Source organism: Scyliorhinus canicula, chromosome 11 (assembly GCF_902713615.1).
Source record: "Scyliorhinus canicula chromosome 11, sScyCan1.1, whole genome shotgun sequence".
Taxonomy (NCBI): domain Eukaryota; kingdom Metazoa; phylum Chordata; class Chondrichthyes; order Carcharhiniformes; family Scyliorhinidae; genus Scyliorhinus; species Scyliorhinus canicula.
Genome location: NC_052156.1, coordinates 41,687,877 through 41,709,275, shown reverse-complemented (window position 1 = coordinate 41,709,275; position 21,399 = coordinate 41,687,877). Strand labels below are relative to the sequence as shown.

The 21,399-nt window shown below is 47.1% G+C and overlaps 1 protein-coding gene across 1 annotated transcript; it reads right to left on the bottom strand.

Moving 5' to 3' along the window:
• Nucleotides 1-405: 405 nt before the first annotated feature.
• Nucleotides 406-10,911, bottom strand: pde12 (phosphodiesterase 12). The gene is made up of 3 exons (XM_038812833.1): nucleotides 9,486-10,911; nucleotides 4,574-4,652; nucleotides 406-1,025 (listed from the first exon to the last, which is right to left on the bottom strand). Exons 1-3 carry the CDS (start codon nucleotides 10,686-10,688, stop codon nucleotides 583-585), a joined length of 1,725 nt encoding a protein of 574 aa, XP_038668761.1. The 5' UTR covers nucleotides 10,689-10,911; the 3' UTR covers nucleotides 406-582.
• Between the last annotated feature and the right edge of the window lie 10,488 nt (nucleotides 10,912-21,399).

Genomic DNA, 21,399 nt, shown 5'->3' with positions numbered 1-21,399 from the left:
CCCGTGTTTGCGTGGGTTTCGCCCCCACAACCTAAAGATGTGCAAGGTAGGTGGATTGAACACACTAAATTGCCCCTTAATTGGAAAAAAATTGGGTATATTAAATTTATTTTTAAAAAAGAAATGTATCGCAGCCAAATTGGTGAATCTCTGGGTCATCGTGAAAAATTCTAGAGATTTTTCATTTAAACACACGGCCTTCAATTTCATGCTAGTAATATTTTACTTCTGTTACAGTGCAATAAAATGTGAACCTTTCTGCAACATTTCTTTACAAATCCTAGCAGGTCCAATTGTCACATTCCAGTTTTGCTTTTTACACTAATATTTAATCTAGCCAATTTTTCACTGTCATCCAGTCAATTGGTTTTAGTAAAAATAAACTCAGAAATTAAACACAAAAAATATAGAAATGACAGGTTTATCAGTATCAGTTGTGAACAAAGATCAATATCCAAAATATTACCATTATCCTCTTTACAGATACTGGCAAAGTTCTGCAAGTTTGAGTGTTTGCAAGCTCATAAAAGAACCATCCTTATTTGCATTTAAAGTAGCAGCAGACCCACAAGTCATCATCATTTATTTCCATTTCAAATCACAGATAAGTGCAATATGATCTGATGGGTGGGAAACACTTGGCAGAGCCAAATGGCAGGTGACTTCTTCATGACTTGGAAAAGGAATAACCTGAAAAACTTCAAACGTGTTCATATCCATGAAAATGTAGTCCAGGCAACCTTGGAAGCCGCCTACATAATTTGTGTAGTCAGGTTCTCCACAAGCACTTTTTAGTTTAAATAACTGGGAAAGGGACATGTTGCATCGTTCCTCCTCACCATTTGACGTCCAGTCAGGGTGATCAGCAGATATGTGTCCCTTGGTCACAAACTCATACAAGCCTGAGTTTGGGGTGCTGTTGAAGTCACCACAAAAAATGAGTGGTGTAGCAGGATACATCTCTGCTGTAACTCGCTGAAGGTGACGAAAAGCAATTGCTATCTGAACAAGGCGAATGTGTCCTCCTGAAAAAAAAAATCAATCTATTTAGCGTTGCAATATAAATTAATATAGGTTTCGGCAAAACTGATCTGAAATCACATCCAACAGATTGGGACTGGCGTAAAAACAGGAAGTGCTGGAAATACTCAACTGCATCTGTGGAGAAACAAAACTAACGTTTCAAGTCAAAGATGACATTTTCAGAACTGATTGAGGGTAGAAATGTGATGTAGATATGCGTTGCAAGGGGGTGTGGCCACCTGAAATGGCATGCGGCAAAGGACGCTGGGGAAAGTGGCCAAGTTTAGGTACAGACAGGCTGTCGATTGCAAATAAACAAAAAGCTGCAGCCCAGGCTTTTGCTAACAGCCCAGAAAAAAGGCCATTAAGAAGCCATCCTGGGACAACGGGCTTAAATGGAAATCGGCATAAAATAGCTGACTTAGTGGCGTCTGTTTTCCTTATTTGCGAAGGCCTACGTTCCTCGGACACCAACGGACATGGGCAGTAGGGGCACGCCCTGCCATCAAGGCGGTGGATCTTAATTGGACCTTATCCATCAGGTGATCAAGCCCTAATAGATTGATTGGGCCTTCAACACCCAAAAGGATGCAAAAACTCCTGGGGATAAAAGGTGCTGCGCAGCCCACCACTCTCTCTCTCGACAGCAACCAACGGTGACCCTTCACCGGCCGAAGAGGAAGACCATCCACGCCATCGATGGAAGGACCAGAGCTAAAGAGAATAACAACCAGCAACAGACTTCCTACACTGCCAGACTGCGGACTCCAAATAAGGCCATATCTGCCTAGTACTTGCTAGTCACTTGAAGTTCAGTTAAAGCCTTGTGTGTATTAGCTTAGAGTTCAACTTGCATGTGTGTGTGATTGATTAACAGTAACAATTGTGTGATAGTAAATGAAAGTATATTATTGTACAAAACAACTTGTGGTCATTTGCCCATTGTATAAAGACACACTGCAGTTCAGGCACACAGGGGCAGAGAATAACAAAAGGAAAGGTTGAATAGGGTTGAGGATGGGAGAGATTAAATAACAAAGTGTCATGGAACAAAAGGCAAAGGGAGTGATAATGGTTGTAGTAGAAACAATGCATTAATCCAGAACGAGTGTCAGAATAATGAATCGGTCTGTCCAAAAGCACAAACATGAAAAACAAGTTTCAAATTAGCACATGGCAAAAAAAAAATCAAAATGGGAGACAGAGTTCATGGTCTGAATGTTGAGTCCAGAAGACTGTAAAGTGCCTATTTGGAAAATAAGGTGCTGTTCCTCGAGCTTGCGTAAAGTTCAAAGGAACATTGTAGCAGGTAGAGGACAGGAACATGAGCACAAGAGCATGGGAGTGATCTCAACTGGCAAGCAACTGGAAGTTTAAGATGATGCTTGTGGACTGAGTAGATTATTCTCTTCAATGTAGAGGAGACCATGTTGTGAGCAACAAATACGGTATATTAAATTGAAATAAGTAAAAGTCATATGCTATATTGTTCTTTGTTCTTTCTGAGGGTTTTGGCAAAGGTTGGTATCATGACCGGTACAGGCTTGGAGGGCTGAAGGGCCTATTCAAGTGCTGTATTGTCTTTGTTCTTCGTCTTTGTTATTATTTCACCTGGAAAGGATGTTGGGTCTTTTGACGTTGAGGAGAGGGCAAGCATTACATCCCCTGCGATTGCATGGGAAGGGGACATGGTGTTGGGGATGATTTGGGAGTGGACCAGGATGGTGCGGAGGGGACTGTCCCTTCGGAATGTTCAAAGGAAGAAGATGTGTTTGGTGGTGGCATCATGCTGTGGAGGTTGAAGGAGCGGAAAGTGGATATGAGTGGAACCGTATCAGTTCCACAAAGGGAAGGGACGAGTGCGGAAATGGGTCAGACACAGTTGAGGACCCTGTCAACCATAGTGGGGTGAAATCGTCAGTTGAGGAAAAAGAAGAAGGTTGCATCCTCAGAAAGATACAATGGAGATGGGGAAATTGACAGAATATTGAAATTCATTAATTTGGCTTCCCAGAACAAAGGGAAGGTTTGGGAATTGGAGATCATTGGTTTAAATCTCTATCTATGACATCCCATGTGTCACATTGCCATGGAGAGATTGCAGGGGGATTTTATTTCTTCGTTTTGGGGTTTTATTTGGGTGACTTCTCACAGAAACCATTAGTTGATGTCTGGGGCTGGAGCAGTTGAACAAATGTAGAGAGAGAATCTGCTATGAACTGTGGGCCAGGAGCAGAAGGTGATCAGAAGCCCAGAGTTGTTTCTGATGAAGTCATGAAGCAGTAACGCAGTGAGGCTCATGCTTCAGCTAGGGAGGTACAAAGTAGAGTTGGGGGGTTTACCTAGCCAAATGCATATTGAAGGACCCCAAGAAATCTCATACCTCAGAGTAATGGAGAAGAATTAAAGTGAATTTCTGAGAGCTGTGGCACAGTCTGGTTTAGTCCCAGGAAAAGTGAAAGAGTCCTCAAGATCAAGTAAAGTATAGTGGAACTCTTGGGTGGAAATAAAAGTAAAACAAGAGTATTCTGTTCAGTTTTGGTTTGTAAAGTATGTTTAAGAAATCTAGTGTTAAGTTAGTATTATTTGCTTCATTTAACCCTTTTGAAGTTTTTATTTAAAATGTGAAATCTTGTGGCATAATTCTTTCAGTTAATAACTGGGGTTTCAAATTTATTTTTAAAAGTTAGTGACGTCTCCTGTGATTGCAACACACACAAGAAACATATAGGCCCAAGTGCATTTTTTGTTTGTGCTATTCTGGTATCAGAAAATAAACAAATCAAACGATAACACTGATGAAAATGTAGTTATTTTAGATTTCAAACAAGTTTTAGATCTTCAACTACAACACAATCCATCATCGAACAGCAAGTCAGCCTCATGATTAGAGTCAAATTAACCATTTTTAATGGGGAAGTTCATGCCAAACAGATTCTACATGCATATCTAAAAACGGGGCAGCATGGTGGCGTAGTGGTTAGCACTGCTGCCTCACGACACCGAGGTGACATTGTCGGAGCTAATATCCTTCCTCGCTTTGTGTTAATTTCCTCTTTAACCAATGCAACTCCACTGCCTTTTTCTTTTCAGCTGTATTATTTCTGCATATTATGATTTATAGTTCAATGGCATTGAAATATATCTCCCCATGATTGTAGCAGGTTTCCTTCCAATTGCACTGGCTTCCAGGTGATTGTAGACCTTTGATCAATATGATGCTTATGTAGAAATGTATCGCAGCCTGGGCAGCACGGTGGCACAGTGGGTTAGCCCTGCTGCCTCACGGTGCCGAGGTCCCAGGTTCGATCCCGGCTCGGAGTCACAGTCTGTGTGGAGTTTGCATATTCTCCCCATGTTTGCATGGGTTTCGCCCCCACAACCTAAAGATGTGCAGAGTAGGTGGAATGGCCACGCTAAATTGCCCCTTAATTGGAAATAATTAATTGGGTACTCTAAAAAAATTTTTTTTAATATATCTAAAAATGGGAGGGGGGAAAATAAAGGAAACACCAGATAATTTTATATACGGTATATATATAACATTTACCTTTGGGGTGCCAGTAAAGATGAGTATTACCAACACACAACTTCTTTGATGAATCTTTGAGGGACTGAAGTACACAAACCTAAATAAAAATAGCAGTGTTTCAGATCAATAATGTACAGTAAACACTGAATTGCTCAAATACCAGCAGAAATAGCTCATTTAGCCGTTCGAGCCTGTTATGCTATTCAACGGGATTGTGGTGATTGGCAACTCACACCAACGATGTGTTCCACATCCCTCAATATTTTTGGTTAACACAACCAAATGTATTAACCCTAGATTGAAAAGTAATAACCAATTTAGAATCAATTGACGTTTTCAAAAGATAGATCCAAACTTTCACCATGTTTCGCATGTAAAGATTTTCCATAACTTTGCGCCTGAAAGGTCTGGCTCTAACTTTTAGCCTATGCTCCCAATGCTGGGTAACCAACTAATGTAATTTATCTATACTTACTCAATTTATTTCGATTTTGGCACATGTACCAAAGTACAGTGAAAAGTATTTTTCTGCAGCCAAGGGAACATACACAGTACGTACATAGTAGCCAAAAAAGAATAATCAACAAAGTACATGGACAAATGGTACATCGACAGTGATTGGTTACAATGCAGAACTAGGGGCCAAACAAAGCAAATACATGAGCAAGAGCAGCATAGGGCGTTGTGTATAGTGTTCTTACAGGTAACAGATCAGTCAGAGAGGGAGTCGTTGAGAAGTCTTGTAGCTGTGGGCTAGAAACTATTCCTGTCTGGATGTGCAGGTCTTCAGACTTCTGTACCTTCTGCCTGATGGAAAGGTCTGGAAGAAGGTAGTGCCTGGGTGGGAGGGGTCTCCGATAATGCTGTCTGCCTTCCTGAGGCAGCAGGAGGTGTATACAGAATCAATGTGGGGTGGCAAGCTCGTGTGATGCGTTGGGCTGAGTTCACCACAGTCTGCAGTTTCTTGCAATCTTGGACCGAGCAGCTGCCATACCAAGCAGTGATGCAGCCGGATATGATGCTCTCTATGGCATATCTGTAGAGGTTTGAGAGAGTCGATGCAGACATGCCAAATTTCTTTAGCTTCCGTAGGAAGTAGAGACATTGTTGGGCTTTCTTTACTGTTGCATCAACATGAGTGGACCAGGACAGACTGTTGGTGACGGTGATCCCCAGGAACTTAAAGCTATCGGCCATCTCCACTTTGGAGCCATTGGTGCAGACGGGAGTGTGAGCCGTGCTATGCTTCCTGAAGTCGATGATCAGTTCCTTGGTCTTTCCGACATTTAGAAAGAGGTTGTGTTCGGTACACCATGCAACCAAGTGATTTATCTCCCTTCTGTAGTCTACGCTTTACTCTATCAGTTCCCCTTAATATCTTAATATGATCACATCATCCTATAACCTTCAAAATTCCAATGGCCACAACCTTAGTTAGTGTAATCTCTCCTGGCGATTTAATCCTTGGAGTGCAGGTGTCATTCCAGTTAATCTATGATCCATTCCATCTAAGACAAATATATCCTTTCTAAGGTCTAATGTTCAAAACCACTCACTGCACTCCAGCTGTGGTCAATTCAGGCTGTAGCATAACTCGTATTCTAGACCATCAGATATCATAGAATCCCTACAGTGCAGAAGTAGGCCATTCAGCTGGAGTCTAAAACGACCTTCTGAAAGAGCACCCTACCTAGGCCCACTCCCCAGCCCTGTCCATGTAACCTTGCCTCTCATGTTAACTCTACATGTGGTTCCTTGAATTGGTCACAATAGTCCAGCTGAGGCCAAATCAGTGTTTAAGTTTATCATAAATCTTTTGCTTATGTATTTATAGAATAGAACAGAATCACTACAGTGCAGAAGGAGGCCATTTGGTCCATCAGGTTTGCACCGAACCTCTGAATGAGCCTCCATCTATCCCCAAAACCCAGTAACCTCACATAACCGTTGGACATTAAAGGACAATTTAGCATGACCAATCCACCTAACCTGCACATATTTGGACTGTGGGAGGAAACCAGAGCACCCGGAAGAAACCCATGCAGACACGGGAAGAATGTGCAAACTTGATGCAGTCACCCAAAGTTGGAATTGAAAATTGTGAGGTAGCAGTGCTAACCGCTATTACAAAAAAATACATGCATGTATAGCAAATAATTATGGAGAGGGAGTTTTACCATGGTGGTTATGAATTTTGGAATTCTCCACCTGTGGATGCTCTGTTGTCAAATATATTCATGGCTGCAACAGATAGGTTTTTGGACTCTAGCGGAATTGAAGGATATGAAGAGAATGGAATGGAGGGTGAAGATCAATTCCGATGTTAGAGAAGCAGGCTGAAAGGTCCATTTGGCTTACACTAGTTGCTATTTTTACATTCTTACTAGCCTTTTTGATTACTTCCTGTACCTGTTCATTGCATTTTAATGATTTATATACCTGGGTCTAGATCTCTTTGCACCTCCACTGTTTCTAGCTTTCCAATTCTGCTCTCCCCTGGATCATAGACGAGGATGACTTCAAATTTGTCATAGCTTTGTCCATTCTTAATTTTGAGTATGGCTGAATGGAGACGTCAAAGCTTTCTCCATGGCAACGTCTCTACCAATCAGAGTCCACTTGCCAATCCAATCAGTACTCTCTTCTCAGAAAGTTGTTACGACACCCTGGGCTAGGGCGCAGTCAATTCCAATCCCCCTTGACCTGGAGTCAGAATACAATTGAATTAACCAATCATTCTTAGAAAAATATCTGAAGTCTTTGGTCCTTGGTTGCCCAATAATTACAGTCACTAGGTTTGTAAATTTAAACACAATTACTTTTTATGTATAACAAGAACTATAATGAAATATGCAGCTACTGGTTAACTATTATCTATTTCCACAACTTGCCCCCACCCTCTACACACACAAGACAGAAACATAAGAGGGGAGGACATGGGTGCAAAAAAATAAGTAAGAGAAAAAAAAAAAGAGTCAGTTGGTAGTTTTTAAGCAGACGTTCCTTCAAAGTAAGCTTTCAGATCCAGGTCTGAGTTTGTAACCTATAAGGTTTCATGGTAGATTGATTCATTCAGGTTAACTGTAGGTTCAGAAGCATATAAAACCACAGCCTTTCTGGAGAGAGAGCGAGAAGAGTAGATCATTTCCCCTGTGTGTCCAGTTTCAGAACAGAGGGAGTCTCTGAAAATTATTCCATTAGGCAGGACACAATCAACCCCGCCTGCTACTCACAGAATATGGCCTTTTGGGCAATTCAATGGCCACCAGCCAATCAATTTTAGGGCATTTAAGTGGTCACTGGATAGACATATGGATGAAAATGGAATAGTGTAGGTCAGATAGGCTTCAGATGGTTTCACGGGTCGGCGCAACATAGAGGGCCGAAGGGCCCGTACTGCGCTGTAATGTTCTATGTAATGTTCTAATTGAACCGAGTCCCACCCCATCTCGCGGGTGCCAAAATGTCTGGGTCCTACTGTCCAAAGCTAGCAGCATCATATACTGTGTTGCAACTTCTTGAATTCCTCCTTCTCGCTTCTGATTGACTTACAGATACATGTCCATTAAGCATCCACAGATCAGAAATGATAACGGCAAAAATAAAGAAAGGGGAAATAAAGGAATCAGCAAGACCCTTACTAAATCTAAAAACTGTTGTTCCCTTTACATTTGGTACTCGTACAAATATCCTGATGAGGGCAAGATGAAAAGCTTCCACCTGTCTTTTTTCAGCAATACTCAAGTTCGGTACACCAAACGACCATTCTTAATCTATTAATATCAATTTATTACTTTATGTTTCCATTTACACTGCTGATAATGATGTCTATCTTTATGTCCAGTAAGAAGTCTTACAACACCAGGTTAAAGTCCAACAGGTTTGTTTCAAACACGAGCTTTCGGAGCACGGCTCCTTCTTCAGGAGATCTTTATGTCATCAGCAAACCTGGACATGTGGCTTTCCTTTCTATCATTTAGGTCACTAATAAATGCGGTGAATAGTCGAGGACCAAATACAGACCCTTGTGGAATACCACTAGTCACATACTGCCAATTAGAGTCATTGACCATTATCCCAGCTAAGTCACTTACTGCAGCAGATTTCCTAACCAACTCAATAATTTGCTTTCAATTCTAACCAACTCAATAATTTGCTTTCAATTCTGTGTGAACTTCAGCTTTAAGAGTATTTTATGAGCAACCTTGTCAAATGGCTTCTGGAAGTAGCATGAACAACATCCAAAGACATTCCCCTGGGCCATTGCTTCAGTCACTTTCTCCAAAAAAAAATCACTTGAAGTTTGTCAGGCATGACAACCATTCACAAATCCTCTCTGATCAACTAAAAAATGTCAGGATTTTCAGTCACTCTATTCTTACAGACCCGAATAATTTCCGGTAAACTGTTGAATGGGATTTCGGCTGTATAATTATCATGTAGTTTGCTACCCCAACATTTTGAAAATGGAACATATCTTGTGTATTCTTTAAGTTCCCAAATGGACATTCATCTTCACAACATAACGTACAGCATTATAACACTGCGCTGGTTATTTAACCAATTTTATTAACACAACATTTTCACTTTGCTGCAATGTTCATTAACACTTAAATTTTAAAGCAAAAAGCTGCCCCCAAAAAGTCTTACAACATCAGGTTAAAGTCCACTAGGTTTGCTTCAAACACTAGCTTTCGGAGCACTGCTCCTTCCTCAGGTGAATGATGAGAATGGACTTTAACCTGGTGTTGTAAGACTTCTTACTGTGCCCAAAATCATAGCGAGTTGATTGTACCAATATTTTTCTCCCAGGAAAAATTAATAATACTATTTTCCCAGCACAGAATGTCCTATATCCCCCAAAATCGAAACCTCCAACAGAGGCAATTTGGCAGGGGTGCAAGCCGCCCAAAATTATCTTTCAAAGTACCTGGAAAGCGGTTGATCTTTGCAGCACCTTTTCTTTAACGTTGGGGTTTGCAGAAATCTTCTCCAAAAGCTCGACGTGTAAGGGATCTGAAGCTAGAGCTTCGCTAAAGGCCACATCGTGCTGACTTATCAGCCGATACTTCGAGTCTCTGAAGAAAGTTGCGAGGCCTTCATGTTGCTTCTCCTTAATTCGAAACACTCCCCGAAAGCCCAACGCATCCAGGGCCGGGGCCAGGCTGTTGGTGAACACGTTCTTGTCCACCTCCTGGAGACAGATGATGTCGGCGTTGTAGCCGCCCAGCTCTTTCTTGATGAGATTCTGCCGGTAGTCGACCTCGAGTGCATAGGGCGGGCAGTAAGGGTACAGGTTAGTCCTGGAGAACTCGGTCTGAGCGTACGCATCGGCCAGGATGTTGTAGGAAACCACCCGGAGCAGCGGCTCCTCCGGGTTCTGGCGGGTGAACTTCTGGCGGCCGTCGAAAGTACAAGTGCCCGGGCCGGCCTCCACCGGCCCGCCGCTTTCCAGCTCCACCGCCTCCCCGAAGCGCCGCCCGTCGCCCGGCTGACACCTCAGCTTGAGCTTGAGGCCGATGTGGCCGTTGCCCGGGGTGAAGACCCGGCCGCTAGCCACCGGCTCCCAGCCCCCGCCCTCCTCCCTCAGCCACTCGAACAGCGAGTGCGAGGCCTCCCCGAACTCCAGCTCCACCGTGGCGCAGAGCGGGAAGCCGACCAGGATGGAGCCGGGTAACCGGAGCTGGGTCAGGGTGGGCGGGTTCCGCTCCACCCGGTACCGGGTCTCCCCCACCTGTAAGACGGCCCCGTCCTGCCAGGCCTCGGCGTTGCTCGTGTCCCCGGGCACCGGCTGCTCTCCCCGGTAGAGAACAACCGGCGGGGCCTGAGCCGGGGCCTCAGCCTGGGCCGCCTTCCGGTCTTTCCTGGGCTTGGCCTGCGCTTTCAGCAGGTTGTGGGCGATACGGCCGAGCGCGGTCCGCAGGCTCTCGCTCTGCTCCCGCTGCAGGTGCCGCTGCCCTCCCTTGCCGGGGCCCAGCCGCAGCGAGATGGTCAGCTTGGTCTCGGTGGGGACGCAGCGGACCACTGCCGTCTGCATGGCCGCCGGCCCCGACCTCGAGGAACAGCGGGCGGCAAAACGCTGTAAACCGGCTGAGGGCGGCGAGCGGACGGCGCTGCCGACCAGGCCGCACATGGGTTTGGGCCACCCGGCTCAGCGGCACATTCCTCACTGCGGACCCGGATCCAACCAGCAGCCCGGTTAGAGATAAATCCCAATAACGACCCCACTGCCTGGAGTGAAATCTAACACTGGGTAAGACGGTGCTGGCCGCCCGCCTATATTGTTTGTTCCAGAATGATGCAGGAACTATGCCCTCTGCATGTACATCCAGAATGCCACACCACTCAGTCCGTGTGCCAAACTAACATTGTATCGTTCCACCACACACATGGAGATAATGGAACGTCCAATTACCTCTGCCCACAATGTGATTATTTTTAAATAATAATCTTTATTGTCACAAGTAGGCTTACATTAACACTGCAATGAAGTTACTGTGAAAAGCCCCTAGTCTCCAAATTCCGGCGCCTCTTCGGGTACACAGAGGGAGAATTCAGAATGTCCAAATTATCTAATAGCACATCTTTCGGGACTTGTGGGAGGAAACTGATGTTGGAGCACCCGGAAGAAACCCATGCAGGCACAGGGAGAACATGCAGACTCCGCAGTGATCCAAGCCGGGAATCGAACCTGGGACCCTGGATCTGTGAAGTAACAGTGCTAACCACTGTGCTACCATGCCACCTACACGGCAGTAGAGAAATAGTAGGTCTTTGAAAGAGAACTTCTGTCACCATTCACCATCATCCCTCACCTACGTCAGTATATCACCTTGCAGAAAATCAGTGACGCTTTTAAGGCCACAGATACGGGGCAGATTTTTCCCAAAATTGCAGAGTGCTGGATCAGGAGGAAAAAGCAGTGTGAAACTTGCTGGTTTCACAGCCTTTTATTGCCAGATCAAACAGCATTCTGTACAATTTCAAACTGCTGGTGAGGATTATACAGCCAGCTGGAGGGGCGGGGCCTAGATTTGCTGGCAAATTTGGGATTCAGTGATCAGAGCACTATTTATCTCAAAGTGAAAATAGATGTCCCCTTTAACCCCAGTGGGGTTCCCTATTGGCCCCACCATCAGCAGTGCCCATGTCCCTTACCACCCGGGGACTATACGCACCTCTGCATCCCCGGTGTGGTCATTACGATTGTTTTCCATTTTTGGAAACAAGTAGCGATTCCTGCTGGCGTAATGGGAACATTTGATGTTGCCTGAAGATATTGTTATGGACCAGAGTTTAGAAAACTACAAAGTATATCATGGAGTTCATCTGACCTATAACTGTTTATTGATTTTGGCTACGATGAGCACAATAGCCTGCCTTTTATATCATCGGGGAGGGACCGGGAACATCCCGCTCGGAAATTTCACCGGCATAAATCCCGTATAGCCCTCTTGTAAAATTCTGCGCTCATAACAGGATTTCCCCGCACGGCGAACAGACCCGGAGAATCTCGCTCAAGGTATTTGCCAACCTATTTAAGGTGGCGGATATGGTCTGCATGATCCTGGTCACAGCATACATGGACCAATTTAAAAGCCATGCTTGAAACTCCATGAAGGCAACCACACTCTTCATGGTATCTACAACACAGACCTGGATAGCATCAGTAACGCCGACTGCTCCTTTGTATCCCGTCGGTCTTGTCTACTTTCTGCTGGAATTCATCCTGGATCACTTTAATGCTGATCGGCAGGAATTGTACTGTTTAAAGGGTATGTCGGAATGTTGTCAACAGCAAAGATTCCGCATCAAGCTTCATGTGCCAGTCGCCATTTCTGGCACCAAGCTTGCTGAAAACGTTTGCCCCTGACAGTGCTAATGTGAGTTCCTCTAATGTTGAAGTTGAATAGTGATTCCTTTTTATTGGCTGATTAAGATCTTTGGGATCAAGACAAATTCATGGCCATCCATTTGGCTTCTCCCTCATTATGTTATTTACCCAATCTGTAGGCTCTGATTCTGGCACTCACTTAATTTTTATGTGCTGTTTTATGGGAAATTATGTGTTAGGGTTAAAAGATACGTGTAAGCCGTTCTTGATATAGACGGGATGGTCAAATGGGCAGAAAAGTGGCAGATGGAATTTAACCCTGAAAATGTGAGATGATACACTTTGGAGGGACTAATGTGACAAAGAAGTATTGACACTGGGAAGTTCCGAGGAACAAAGGGACCTTGGCATGTTTGTCCATAGATCTCTGAAGGCAGAAGGGCAGGTTAACAGGGTGGTGAAAAAGGCATATAGGACACATGCCTTTACCAACCGAGGCATAGATTACAAAAGCAGGGAGGTCATGTTGGAGTCGTATAGAACTTTGGTGAGACCACAGCTGGAGTACTGGGTGCAATTCTGGTTGCCACATTATAGGAATTATGTGATTGCACTGGGTGAAGAGGAGATTCACCAGGATGTTTCCTGGGATGGAACATTTAATAATAATAATCTTTATTGTCACAAGTCAGCTTACATTAACACTGCAATGAAGTTACTGTGAAAAGCCCTAGTCGCCACATTCAGGCGACTGTACGGGTACACAGAGGGAGAACTCAGGATGTCCAAATTACTTAACAGCACATCTTTCGGGACTTATGGGAGGAAACCGGAGCACCGGAAGGAAATTCATGCAGACGCCGGAGAACGTGCAGACTCCGCACAGACAGTGACCCAAGCCGGGAATCGAACCTGGGACCCTGGTGCTGTGAAGCAACAGTGCTAATATGAAGAGAGGTTGGATAGGCTTGGGTTGCTTATGTTGGAGCAGAGAACTGAAGGGTGACCTGATCGAGATGTACAAGATTATGAGGGGCATGGACAGGGTGGCTAGGGAGCAGCTGTTTCCCTTAGTTGAAGGGTCAGTTATAAGGGGGCACAAGTTCAAGATGAGGGGCAGGAGGTTTAGGAGGATTTGAGGAAAAGCTTTTTACCTAGAGGGTGGTAACAGTCTGGAATGCGCTGCCTGGGAGGGTGGTAGAGGCGAGTTGCCTCGCATCCTTTAAAAAGTACCTTTAAAAAGTACCTGGATAAGCACTTAGCACATCATTACATTCAAGGCTTTGGGCCAGGGGCTGGCAAATGGGATTAGGTAGGCAGGTCAGGTGTTTTTCATGCATTGGTGCAGACTCGATGGGCCGAAGGGCTTCTTCCGCATTATATTACAGTATTCTGTGATTGTTAGGTGTGAAGTTTAAAAGTTTAGATATTTTATTTTTCTTTTGTTTTAATAAAATGTTCTTTGCAAAAATAACCAAGCCCTATTTTTTACACAATAACTTTTTGCACAGTCTTAACAACATTTTTAAAACGTCATTCTGGTCCAGTATCTTAGCCACTGTCGAGATCTGACCAGGCATCCTTAATAGGTGTTCAGCAGTTTAGTGGGAATAGGATCAAGAGAACAAGTGGCAGGTCTCATGGACAAGTTGAGCTCAGAGAGGGAATGAGGAAAAATAAGAGAGGAAACAGAGGAAGATAGGAGTTCAGAGAAAGGGCAGGGAGGAGCACTGAAGTAAGTTTTACCAGTTTGGTAAGTGGAAGGGAGGGAGGGATGCTGATCAGATTGTGTCAATTATAGTGAAAAAGTAGTCCATGAGCTCCTCACACTTGATGGTGTGGGTGGAGGGGATTAAGAAGATGGTTTTCAGTAGCAAAAAGATGCCAGGGATTATCTTTGCATTCCAGGATCCTGGAATAGTGAGGAGTTTTAACAGATAAAACCATTATCAGTTTCTGAATTTTCACATTTCAGGTCTGTACTCTTGCTAGCAGTTTTCAACCATTTGCAATTTAGTAAACAATGCAGCAATTTTGTAGGAAAATTTTGTCGGTAATCCAAAGAAAACATGGATAAAGGATTATGGTGGGATGCAGACTTTCCCGGATTCTGGACTGTCCAGATGTATCACAATGGTCTTAATCCATTTTACACATTCCTTTCTAAGTGTTGCGACTTTGCCTGTTGTTTTTTTTTGTTGAAATCTTTTTATTGCCATTTCTCATATTTATAAACAGTTGTTGTGAATATACATTACATTTTTCTTGCCGCGCTAATTTACTCTATTGTACAGAGTTTATTTTGTCCTTCATTTAACTGACTCTATGGACGTTTTGTTGCCCTCTGGATCGGTCTATAGTTCTCCCCCTTTCCCCCTTCGTCCCCCCCACTCCCTTCCTCTCTCCCCCCCCCCCCCCTCGCCATGGCTTCAGTATCCCTCCTCCTCTCTTGTGGTCTCCCCACCTCCCTTCCGTGCCTCCCCCCCCCCGTGCAGTCCTTTGGTTCCTCATCTATCTTGTTTTTCTTATTCTTAGCTTACTCTTCGTTGCTGGCCTTGAACAGGTTTTGGAACAGAACGACAAACTGTCCCCAAGTATCCAGGAAGTCTTCCTCTGACCCTCGGATGGCGTACTTAATCTTCTCCAGGTGGAGAAATTCCGAGAGGTCAGCGAGCCAGTCTGCAGCTGTAGGTGGTGCTGCTGATCGCCAGCCAAGCAGGATTCTCCGGCGTGCGATTAGGGAAGCGAAAGCAAGGGCGTTGGCCCTCTTCCCCATGTGTAACTCTGGCTGCTCCGATACCCCGAAGATTGCCACTTTTGGGCATGGCTTCACCCCAACAACCTTGGACATTGTCTTGGAGAAGGCTGTTCAGAACCCAGCAAGCTTGGGGCAAGCCCAAATCATCTGGGTGTGGTTGGCCGGACCCATCTGGCGCCGCTAACATTTGGCCTCCACCTCGGGGAAGAACCTGCTCATTCGGGTTCTGATCAGGTGCACTCTGTGCACCACTTTGAGCTGCCTTAGGCTGAGCCTTGCAGAGGAGGAGGTGGAGTTCACCCTGCTCAGTGCTTCACTCCCGAGTCCCCATCCTAACTCTGTCCTCAGTTCGTCCTCCCATTTTTGACTGGTCTCGTCCAGTGGTGTTTGGGCTCTGTCCAGTAGCTGTCCGTATATTTTTCCACAGAGCCCCCCCGTCTTGCTGCGTGTGCCTATCAGGTCTTTTAGTACCAGTTCCCGTACCAGCCTCCCCGGACAGGCACCGGAATGTGGTGACTAGGGGCTCTTCACAGTAACTTCATTGAAGCCTACTCGTGACAATAAGCGATTTTCATTTTATTTCTGTGTGCTCTTGATGTGGAACATTCACATCTTCCACAATGCCCTGTTTTAAATTGATTGAAGTCACATATTTGTATTAAATATTGGAATGGGAAAATCTGCATATTTGACACAGTATTTCTATTTGTCAATATGAGATGACTATTTCAAAATTATGTAACGATATTCGATTAAGAAAAAAACCCTAGCTTTTGTTACTATTTGCATTGGGCAATCGAACACACTTGTGAGTGGGAGTCAGACTGTTGGACAAATGAAAGAGGCAAAATAGATCGCCGCGTTCAACCAGAAGGCCTTTGCGACATCAGGTGGCAGGCACTGGAGTTTAAAAACAATTACCAATTAGTAAAATGTTTAGTGCTTAAATATTACGTTGTAACATTTTATCTACGTGCAGAATCGAATTAGGTTAAGAAAGATAAAACAAAATTACAAAGCTTGTCAGTCTTGGCCCGCTTATTGGATGTTTAGTTATTGAAGAATTGGGTAGCTCAGCAAATCCCTTCAGACTTCAGTCAGTGTAACATTAAGTGCGGCATACACACGGATTTGTTGGGCTTGAAATACCCTCCTCACCATGGACCTGTGGTGAATTATACTGCATTGTAATTCACACTGTATTGCATTGCATTGTATTATGTCCTTGTGGGCTCTGTATGTGAGCCATTGCATGGCTCTGCCCATAGGGGGAGATGAGGAGCTTGTACAGGGCTCCACCCTTGGCTCTGCCCATGGCTCCGCCCATGGCCCCTCCCACTACCGGAAGTATAATGTGCTGCAGCTGTAAGCCTGCTCTCAGTTCTTCTGGTCGCAGGGTGGCTTAGTTGTAAGACTATTAAAACCACAGTTTACTTCCAATCGTGTTCCGAGTGAATTGATGGTCACGTCAATTTAATAGTCTTAGAAAAGTTGAAGAAAACTACTATGGAATCAGCCCTCAAACCTGATCGACGAGAACTCGACCGGCTGCAGAGTCGAAGGAAATCTTCCTACACTGGCTTCAATGTTTCAAGGCCGACCTGGCTGAATCTAGCACTTCCGAGACTACAGAGGAGCAGAAACACAGCCTACTGCACGCAAGGGTGAGCCATCGTATCTCTACGCAACTTAATTGTACCACTTCATATACCGAGGCCCTGGCCATGCTCGACCGACTGTACGTGCGACCGATTAACAAGGTCTACGCGTGGCACGTTTTCATGACCCGCTGCCAGCGCCCCGCCGAGTCGCTGGAAGCCTTTCTGCGCGATTTAAAAGCCCTTGCTCGGGACTGCAATTTTCAGGCTGTAACAGCCTCCCAGCATATGGAACTCGCTGTCCGTGATGTATACGTTGCAGGGCTCAGGTCCAACTATGTGCGCCAGCGATTGCTTGAAAAAGGGGCCCAGAACTTGGAGGGCAATGTAGAGTTAGCTACGACTATGGAGGTCGCATTCCGCAGTTTGAACTCATTCCCCACTGACCAAGCGACCCCATCGTGGGCCCCTGACCAGCGACTGGCCCAGGCCTGCGCTGCGCGGCCACCCACCCACTATGTAGCGCCAGCGTGCCATTTTTGTGGCCAGCTCCAACACCCACGGCAGCACTGCCCGGCCCGCAACGCGACCTGCAGCAGCTGCGGTCGCAAAGGACACTATGCCCGAGTATGCCTGGCAAAATCAAAAACTCCAAACTCCCTCGCAGTCCAGAGCACTCGCCTCCCAAACTCACAGGCCCGCAGGCCCCCTAATGCTACAGTGTGTCTGCCGACTCCGCCTCCACCCGACATGTGCAACTCATGGGGGCCGCCATCTTGGCAACCCTCCTCCACGCGGCCGGCCACGTGCGAGTCATGGGGGCCGCCATCTTGGACGCCATCTTCCTCGCCGCCCGCCACTTGCGATCCATGGGGCGGCCAACTTGGACGCCATCTTCTCCAGCACCCGCCACGTGCGATCAACGGGGACCGCCATCTTGGCCATCACCCGAACCGAACCTCGACGACTACGACCTTAGCGGACAGTCATCACGGGGCCACTCCAGCACAGCTGATCGAGCCGCCGACTACCCGCAACTCAACGCAGTCACGTTGGACCAGTCGCGTCCGAAGCACCTCCAGAGCTCGATGATGTCCGTTAAAATCAATGGGTACAGGACACCGTGCCTCTTCGACTCCGGGAGCACCGAGAGCTTCGTACATCCTGACCTGGTAAGGCGTTGTTCACTCCCTATCTTCCCTGCATGGCAAACTATCTCCCTCGCCTCGGGCTCACACTCAATCCACATACAAGGGCGCACCGTCGCGACCCTAACGATCCAGGGCGCCAGCTACTCTAATTTCCAGCTGTACGTACTCCCCGACCTCTGCGCCCCACTCTTACTTGGACTCGACTTCCAATGTAATCTCAAGAGCCTCACACTCAGCTTCGGCGGACCCCTACCTCCACTCACTATCTGCAGTCTAGCGACACTAAAAATCGACCCCCCTCCACTCTTCACTAATCTCACTTCGAACTGCAAACTCGTAGCCACTCGCAGCAGGTGGTATAGCCTGCAGAAAAGGGTATTTATTAGAACCGAAGTCCAGCGGCTCCTACGTGAGGGAGTCATAGAGGCCAGTAACAGCCCCTGGAGAACTCAAGTGGTGGTCGTCAAGACCAGGGAAAAGTTCAGAATGGTGGTTGATTATAGCCAAACCATTAACCGATTCACGCACCTCGATGCGTGCCCCCTCCCCAGAATTGCAGATATGGTTAATCAGATCGCCCAGTACCGCATATTCTCCACGGTGGATCTGAAGTCTGCTTATCACAAGCTCCCAATCCGCCCGGAGGACCGCCACTACACGGCGTTCGAGGCAGATGGCCGCCTCTTCCATTTCCTCCGGGTTCCCTTTGCTTCACGAATGAGGTCTCAGTGTTCCAACGAACAATGGACCGAATGGTGGACCAGTACGGGCTGCGGGCCACCTTTCCGTACTTGGACAATGTCACCATCTGCGGCCATGATCAGCAGGACCATGACGCCACCCTCCACTGATGTCTCCAAACCGGCCAGAAACTCAATCTCACCTATAATACGGAGAAATGCTTTTTTCGTACAACTAGACTAGCCATCCTTGGCTATGTCGTGGAAAACGGAGTCCTGGGCCCCGACCCGGACCGTATGCCCCCTCTTACAACTCCCTCCCCCTCATTGTCCCAGGGCCTCAAGAGGTGCCTGGGATTCTTCTCTTATTACGCCAGTGGGTCCCCCAGTATGCGGACAAAGCCCGCCCACTATTTAAGACCACACTCTTCCCACTGTCGGCTGAGGCCCGCCAGGCCTTCAACTGCATCAAGTAGGACATCGCCAAAGCCGCCATGCGGGTGGTGAATGAATCCGTCCCCTTTCAAGTGGAGAGCGACACCTCAGAGGTCGCTGTCGCCGCCACTCTAAATCAGGCAGGGAGACCAGTCGCCGCCTTCTCCCAAACCCTCTCCGCTTCGGAACTTCAACACTCCTCAGTCGAAGGGCAGCACGGTGGCCTAGTGGTTAGCACAACCGCCTCACGGCGCTGAGGTCCCAGGTTCGATCCCGGCTCTGGGTCACTGTCCGTGTGGAGTTTGCACGTTCTCCCCGTGTCTGCGTGGGTTTCGCCCCCACAACCCAAAAATGTGCAGAGTAGGTGGATTGGCCACGCTAAATTGCCCCTTAATTGGAAAAAATAATTGGGTAATCTAAATTAAAAAAAAAAAACACTCCTCAGTCGAAAAGGAAGCTCAAGCCATTGTGGAAGCCGTACGGCACTGGAGGCACTACCTCGCAGGTAGGAGGTTTACCCTCATCACCGACCAAAGATCGGTTGCCTTCATGTTTGACAACTCGCAAAGGGGCAAAATTAAAAATGATAAAATCTTGCGGTTGAGGATCGAACTCTCCACCTGTAATTACGATATCATATATCGACCGGGGAAGCTCAACGAGCCCCCAGATGCCCTGTCCCGCGGCACGTGCGCCAGCATGCAAGATGACCGTCTGAAGGCTATCCACAATGACCTCTGCCACCCGGGGGGTCACCGGCTCGTCCACTACGTCAAAGCCCGAAATCTGCCTTTCTCCACCGAGGAGGTCAAAGCTATCACCAGGGATTGCCTGATCTGCGCGGAGTGCAAACCGCACTTCTATAGACCAGACAGGGCCCACCTGGTAAAGGCATCCCGGCCCTTTGAAAGCCTGAGCATCGATTTCAAAGGGCCACTCCCCTCGACCAATCGAAATGTGTACTTTCTGAACGTCATCGATGAGTTCTCCCGCTTCCCCTTTGCCATCCTGTGCCCTGATATGACCTCCCACACAGTCATCAGAGCTCTGCACAGTATCTTCACCGTGTTCGGTTTCCCCAGCTACGTACACAGCGACAGGGGTTCGTCTTTCATGAGCGACGAGCTGCGTCAGTACCTGCTCGACAAGGGCATCGCCTCGAGCAGGACTACCAGCTACAACCCCAGGGGTAATGGGCAGGTGGAGAGGGAGAACGCAACAGTCTGGAAGACCGTCCTACTGACCTTCCGGTCCAGGAATCTCCCGACCTCCCATTCGCAGGAGGTCCTCCCCGACGCGCTCCATGCAATTAGGTCCCTCCTATGCACCGCCACCTACCAGACCCCTCACGAACGACTATTTGTTTTCTCTAGGGGCACTACCACGGGGGCTACGCGCCCATCCTGGTTGAGGACACCAGGCCCGGTTCTCCTCCGGAAGCAGGTCCGGACACACAAAACAGACCCGCTAGTAGAGAGAACCTCCAATACGCCTTCATTGAATACCCCGGCGGCCATCAGGACACCGTTTCCCTCCGGGTCCTGGCGCCTGCAGGATCCACCACTACCACCACCACCGCCGAGATACCCCTCACACTACACCCCACCCAACCCCCTGCACCCCCGCGCCTATAAGTCCCCTGCCCACGCTCGGCACCCCCGCACCTGTAGGTTTCCTGCCCCCCCCCCCCCCCCCCGTCGCACCGGTCAGGTATGAAGCTCGGACCGAAACACCCCCCGGAGACCGCCCTCATACCCACACCGATCGTCACCACCCAGCCACTCGAAGAGGCTGCAACCCCGGTGCTCCGCCGATCCCAAAGGTGACTCGGCCACCGGACCGGCTCAACTTGTAGACCCGTCACCCCCGCCGGACTTGATGTTTTTTACAGGGGGTGAATGTGGTGAATTATACTGCATTGTAATTCACACAGTATTGCATTGCATTGTATTATGTCCTTGTGGGCTCTGTATGCAACGGCTCTGCCCATAGGGGGAGATGAGGAGCTTGTACAGGGCTCCACCCTTGGCTCAGCCCATGGCCCCTCTCACTACCGGAAGTATAAAGTGCTGCAGCCGTAAGCCTGCTCTCAGTTCCTCTGGTCGCAGGCAGGCTCAGTTGTAAGACTATTAAAACCACAGTTTACTTCCAATCGTGTCTCTAGTGAATTGATGGTCACATCAGGGAGCAGCAATTGTGTTGGTCGAAATCAGAGGACTAGAAACTTCTAGTCATAAACTCTCAAATCCCAATCTGCACCCTCCTCAACTCAGTAAAGCAGAGGCCGATTGTTTTCGCATCCTTTCAACATTTACGGCGAATCACAAAGCTGGTTTACCTTTTTACAAACTTCTCAAACAATACAATGAACGACTGACCCCTCCCCCC